The sequence below is a fragment of the Ipomoea triloba genome, chromosome 1 (assembly GCF_003576645.1).
Source record: "Ipomoea triloba cultivar NCNSP0323 chromosome 1, ASM357664v1".
Lineage (NCBI taxonomy): Eukaryota > Viridiplantae > Streptophyta > Magnoliopsida > Solanales > Convolvulaceae > Ipomoea > Ipomoea triloba.
The window spans coordinates 15,462,531-15,468,803 of NC_044916.1; the positions used below are offsets into that span (position 1 = coordinate 15,462,531).

The following is a 6,273-nucleotide window of genomic DNA, read 5'->3' on the forward strand; positions in this document are numbered from 1 at the left end:
GGAATTAAATCAATGGAAGTGCTTGTAATTGATCTAATTAAACTTTTCCCAGCAAAGAAGCAACTTACCACTCTGTGCAGATCCTCCTTTATGATTTGCCAACATGTTTGATAAAAGCCACCTCCAAATCCATCAGGGCCATCAGCACTATTTGGATCCATGCTGAACACATTGGCCCTGATTTCATCCAGAGATGGCTCAGCTATGAGAGCTCTGTTTTCCTCCTCAGTCACAACTGCCTGCAAACAATTAAACACCAAAGGATCATGAATTATTTGTTCAGTAGTGAATAGCTGCTGGAAGTATTCCACAGCCATTCCTGCTATTTGATCTTGTTCCTCCACCCAAACTCCCTCTTGATTTTTAATTTTGTGAATCACTTGCCTTGCCCTCCTCTCCTTAACAATCCCATGAAAATATTTAGAGTTTTTCTCTCCCTCCACTACCCATTGAGAATGAGCCTTTTGTTGCCAATACATCTCCTCAATTCTCACTTGCTTTTGTAACCTAGCTTGAGCCAGTTTGTATTCTAATAAACTCTCATCTGTTGAATCAGCTTGCAACCTCTCCTCCAACTCCCTCACCCTCTCCTCTAACTCTTTTACCTTCTCAAAAATATTCCCAAAAGTCTCCCAATTCCATTTTTTCAGAACTTCTTTCACTCTTTTCTGTTTTGTTACAAAAGTGTACATCTCATTCCCATCTACCCTCCCCTCCCATGCCTTTTGAACAACCCCCAGAAGTTGCTCATACTCCCCCCATACATTTAAATATCTGAAAGGTTTTTGCCCATGTAAACATGAGCATTAACCTCCATGATAAGGGGAGCATGATCTGATGAACTGATCTGATGAAGCTTTTGACAAATGATGCACATGAGTTCTAAAACTCTCCTCCCAAAACTCATTGATAAAACCCCTGTCTAACCTCTCCCAGACTGCCTGGCTCCCTCTCCTACCATTCCACCAAGTATATGTATTCCCATAAAAAGCAATCTCTCTCAACCCAAATTATCCACACAGTGTTGGAAATCTAAGCTTTTTGACATGTTGTATGGTTGACCACCTCTCTTTTCATCTCCTCTCAGAATGCAATTGAAATCACCCATCACCACCTACTTATTCTCTCTACCCATACTCTCTGATTTTACCTCAATCTGATCCCATAATTCCAGTCTGACATTTCTATTGCAGCTTGCATACACAAAAGATATATTAATCTCCCCCAGAATAGGAACTCTCATTTTAACACTCACCATTTGTTGATTTGAATCCCATTGGTCAACCATAATATCCCATATATTTAGAAGGTGGTTTTGGAGGGAAATTTAACCAATATTATTTGTAAAATCTTGTGACTTTATTAGTATATATATAAGAGATAAGAGATAAGAGATAAGAGATTTTTATGCATTAGATGCAGTTCAATCTTGTTTTCTAAATTGAAAATCTATAAGTTATTGTCTTTCTTTCTGCCTTGAGAGAATTTACTTTTGACAATGACTTAATGATGATGAAAATTGCTAGACTTTGAACTTCGAAGAGAAGTGTCTTAGAGAAACTCAATTCATCATACAAATATGTGCATAATTATTTCTCACTTAGTGTTGAAATTGCTAGACTTTGAACTTTGAAAATTGCTAGACTTAATGATGATGAAAATTGCTAGACTTTGAACTTTGAACTTCGAAGAGAAGTGTCTTAAATGTTGAAAGTTTTTCAGAGCATCCACACTAGTGGATTTTCATTGGTTTTTTTGTGGAGCCCATGGTGAGGTGAATGTTAGAGAAGTAGAGAAAATCAAATTTTAACTCCTCCAAATGATGATTTTTTGTGGGTTTCAAGGAGAGAAAGAGAGACCACCACTAACAATGTTGTTTTCCTTTTTTTCTTTTTTCCTTCTATTTTCTCTTTCTCACTCTATTTGGTATATGGCTTCTAAAAAATTGTTCAAAAAACCAAACTGATATGGATGCTCTTAGTGATACCGAAATGAAGAAAGAAAGAAAGAAAAAAACCTCTATTTGGTGGTTAAAACATTGATAATGTCATACATAAATATCTGCCTTTTTACATTAGTGAAGTTAATACGCACAACATTACAATGAGTTTAGTGCTATGTCATGATCTCCAGAGCCTCTCTTGCTTGTCCCAGAATGTTAAATACTGTCGCAGCGATATGGGATGGCGTGAGACCAGCTTCTGCCAATTGGTCAGCAGGAGCTCCATGATCAATATAACGATCTGGAAGAACCACGGGCCTCCACTGCACAAGTTACATTATGGCTTTAAACAAGAACTTATTAAGTACCCCTTTCAATCAATATGGGTTTTATTGACAAAGGTTTTCTCTGTGGTATTGATAATATCTGGTACACTCATGTAGGCATACATCAAGTACTGGTGTAAGGTGTTAATAGTACTCGTTACAAGTATGCATTTCCTACATGGTTGTATCAGGTACTAATGTACTATCGATATTGTAGAAATATTCAACAGTTTGTTAGTGTGCTTTGACTCTTTGAGTGAAATTTAAAGACATTGATCTTGATCCTTTCTGTGTATAATGATGAAGTTTTTTTTTTTTTTCTTTTTTAAATAGTTGCAGGTAATTAGTATGTTGTTTTAGCCTTACCTTTAAATTGCCATCAAGGAGACCATCTAGAGCCATAAACTGAGCAACATGAGATCCAAAACCCCCTATTGATCCTTCCTCCACAGTGATCATCACCTCGTGTGACTTTGCCAAGCTGCGTATAAGAGCATGGTCCAAAGGCTTGCAAAACCTTGCATCTGCAACAGTTACTCGTAAACCACGAGTTTCCAATAAAGCAGCTGCAGATAAGCAGCTCTGCACTGCTGTTCCATATCCCACAAGAGCCACTCTCTCCCCTTCCATCAATATCCGGCCTCTACCAACCTCGAGAGGGGTGCCTTTGTTGCCAGGCGGCAGCACAACACCCACCCCATTCCCTCTTGGGTACCGCAAACAGCTTGGTCTGTCATCTATGGCGGCAGCAGTTGCTACCATATGAAATAGCTCAGCCTCATCAGAAGGAGCCATCACTACCATGTTTGGAAGGCATGCCATGAAGGTAACATCAAAAGCGCCACAATGTGTGGGACCGTCAGATCCAACCAGACCTGCCCTGTCCATTGCAAACCTTACAGGCAGCTTCTGTAAATCCACATCATGCACTACCTGGATATAACCCAAATTTGATATAAGATAGTTGTGAAAGTAACTTCAGAGGCTTAGTTTAGAAAGAAGCAGAAAATGGCGACTTGCCTGGTCATAAGCTCTTTGCATGAAAGATGAATATATTGCACAGAAAGGCTTAAGGCCTTCACAGGCCAACCCAGCAGCAAAAGTTACTCCATGCTGTTCTGCTATCCCAACATCAAAGCAGCGTGTTGGGAAACGGCGTTGGAAAAGGTTCAAGCCTGTCCCACCCCCCATGGCAGCATGGATTGCAACTATGTCTTTATCTGCCTCTGCTTCTGCAATCAAAGCTTCTGCAAAGTATGTTGTATAAGACTGGGTTTTGGCACTGGCTTTGAATTGTTTTCCAGTTGCAGGATCAAATTTGGTCACTCCTGCAAGTAGTAGTATAACACATGAGGCAACAAGTAGCAAGAAAATGATGGACTAAGATATTCATAGGTTCAAATTTTCAAGTGATGGATTATGCATAAGTTGATTGATTGATTGGTTACCATGGTATTTGTCTGCTGCTTTTTCAGCATAAGGATAGCCTCTCCCCTTCTCAGTAACAACATGGATTAGAACTGGACCAGTAGTCTTTGTGCTCTTGACTTCTTGCAGAATAGATACAAGATCATCAATGTTGTGGCCATCAACTGGACCAATATAATAAAGTCCAAGCTCTTCAAACAGTGTTGATCCAGAGCCACTGATCAACCCGCGAGCATATTCATCAACCTTTGCTGCAAGCTCATGCATCGGTCCCCCAATCTGCTTTGTAACTCCCTGCACAAATTTCAATAACAAACTTTCTTAATCTCAAGTTCTTCAGTATCTTATTCTCTCCCTGGAACATTTCTTAGTCATGCTCTAACCTTAGCAACTTCTCTCAGTTCTCTAAGAGGCCGGTTGGACTGTAACCTGCTCAAAGCTCTACTGAGAGCCCCTACAGGAGGAATTGGCCCGTCTAGGGTAGCAGTTGGTAAAGAGACTTGTTTGTTGTCATTAAGGATAACAATCATGTCAGAATCCAGGTAACCCGCATTGTTCATTGCTTCATAAGCCTGACCTGCTGTCATGGCACCATCACCTATAACAGCAATAACATTGTTTTTCCTTCCTTTCAGGTCTCTTCCCACAGCCATTCCTGTCAGCCATGATATTAAACTTCAGAAAAGAGCATGGCTCTGAACTAAAGAAGATAGGGTTATTAACAAGACTATGAACCATGACAGAAGAGGAAAGCTAGCTTGAAACAAATAGATTTCAGATTCCATGTTTGTCATAAATTAGATGGAAGGAAGTAAAAGAAAGACAACCTAAGCCTGCAGAGATGGTGGTTGAACTGTGGCCAGTCCCAAAACAATCGTACTCGCTCTCTGAGCGCTTAGTAAAGCCTGACAGCCCATTCGTCTGTCTAATTGTTGGCATCTTCTCCCTTCTACCAGTCAAAATTTTATGAGGGTACGACTGCAGAATTCAACACATCACCTTCACAACCCATACATACTAAGGACAATGAACAGAATGTTGCTGAAACCAACCATTACCTGATGACCAACATCCCATAGTATCTTATCTTGTGGTGCGTTGAAGACATAATGAAGGGCCACTGTCAGCTCAACAACACCAAGACTGGAGCCAAGGTGACCCCCAGTCTTTGAAACATTGAATATTACATCAGAGCGGAGCTCGTTTGCAAGTTGATTCAGTTCCTATTATTTAAAATTCATATCAGTGTTCATACTTCATACACATGAATATGCAACACAGCAGTTTAAAATCATACTTTTAGATAATAGATAGAGAACTGACTTTGATAATTTCTTTACATAACTCCTTACCTTTATAGACAGATTCTTCATGTGAATTGGATAGTTTATAGTGTCCAAAATAGGAGTTGGTGGTCTCTGTGAGTAATACTCATCGTTCTCTGCTAGTGATGCCTTAACCCCACTTGATCTTTTCTTGTAGTTGATCTATAAACAAATAAAGCAGAACAATCAGGAATTCATAGCCAAATACAGCTCAGCTCAGGTATTCTACAACCACCCGAGTGATAGATAAGTCATATTATGTTATAATATGCATTCATGGACACATATATTTGTCATAGAAAATTGAGAACAATCATTTATGCCCAAAATGAAAAAAAAAAATGCTAGAAAACCCTGAATGACTACATCTGACCATTCAAAGATTAAACAGAATCTCTAACCTGACACGGCTTATTTTGAAAGTGAAGATGCAGATCTGATCCATGCAACCAGTGAGAGCCGAAAGGTCTTGGCTTTTGAAGATCTGAACCCACAAACCTGCTCAAATTCCCTGGAGACGCACATGTACAGAGAGCCATTTTGTGTGCAGTGAAGAAGACGCAGAGGACTATAAGAATCCAAAAAAGTCAGGAAGTCTAATGGTAATGGTAGTGCCACTACTGCCACTAGCCACTACTGCTGGTTATGCAACTTTTGACCAAAACACAGAGAGAAAGAAAGAAAATAAAAAGAATTCTCAAGAAAATAGCAATTGTGACGGTGGGTAAAGGCACTGAAAATGGAAGATTTTTGAAAATTGGAGTGCATGTGAGGCTTTAATGGAGGGGGAACCAGGAGTCTTTTGGTTTTGGAGAGGGAAATTTGAGAAGAAAGGACTGTTTGGTTGACTATATATAGTGTGAGTTTAGTTACCAAGAGATTCTGGAAAGAGACGGTCAAGCGGATTGCTATTGGGCCACGTTAGCAGAAATCGGAAATGGATAGGAAGAAGTGATAATGTACAGGGAAATATTTTTTTTCTAGGATAGGGGAAGCCAGGAAGGTGTGAGTGTCACTTCCAATTTCACTCACCTTTTTGGTTTTTATGGGATGTCCTCGAAGGGGCACTCACCTTTTTGGTTTTAGGGTGTGTTTGGAAGCCCGGTTGGGGCTTCGTGTGTTTGGCAACAGCAGGAAAACGTGGTCAACGGAAAACATTTTTCGTTGACCATGGAAAATCAATGCAAAATTCGGGAAAATAACTTCCGGACAAAAAGTCCGAAAGTCGTTTTCCGGAAATGGGAACAAGGCT

The 6,273-nt window shown here is 39.8% G+C and overlaps 1 protein-coding gene across 1 annotated transcript; it reads right to left on the reverse strand.

The window, feature by feature from the left end:
- Window positions 1–1,992: 1,992 nt before the first annotated feature.
- Window positions 1,993–5,833, reverse strand: LOC116028371 (probable 1-deoxy-D-xylulose-5-phosphate synthase, chloroplastic). Its single transcript, XM_031270076.1, has 9 exons — window positions 5,423–5,833; window positions 5,049–5,183; window positions 4,755–4,919; window positions 4,524–4,674; window positions 4,080–4,351; window positions 3,717–3,990; window positions 3,289–3,596; window positions 2,635–3,201; window positions 1,993–2,265 (listed from the first exon to the last, which is right to left on the reverse strand). Exons 1-9 carry the CDS (start codon window positions 5,558–5,560, stop codon window positions 2,116–2,118), a joined length of 2,160 nt encoding a protein of 719 aa, XP_031125936.1. The 5' UTR covers window positions 5,561–5,833; the 3' UTR covers window positions 1,993–2,115.
- Window positions 5,834–6,273: the final 440 nt, after the last annotated feature.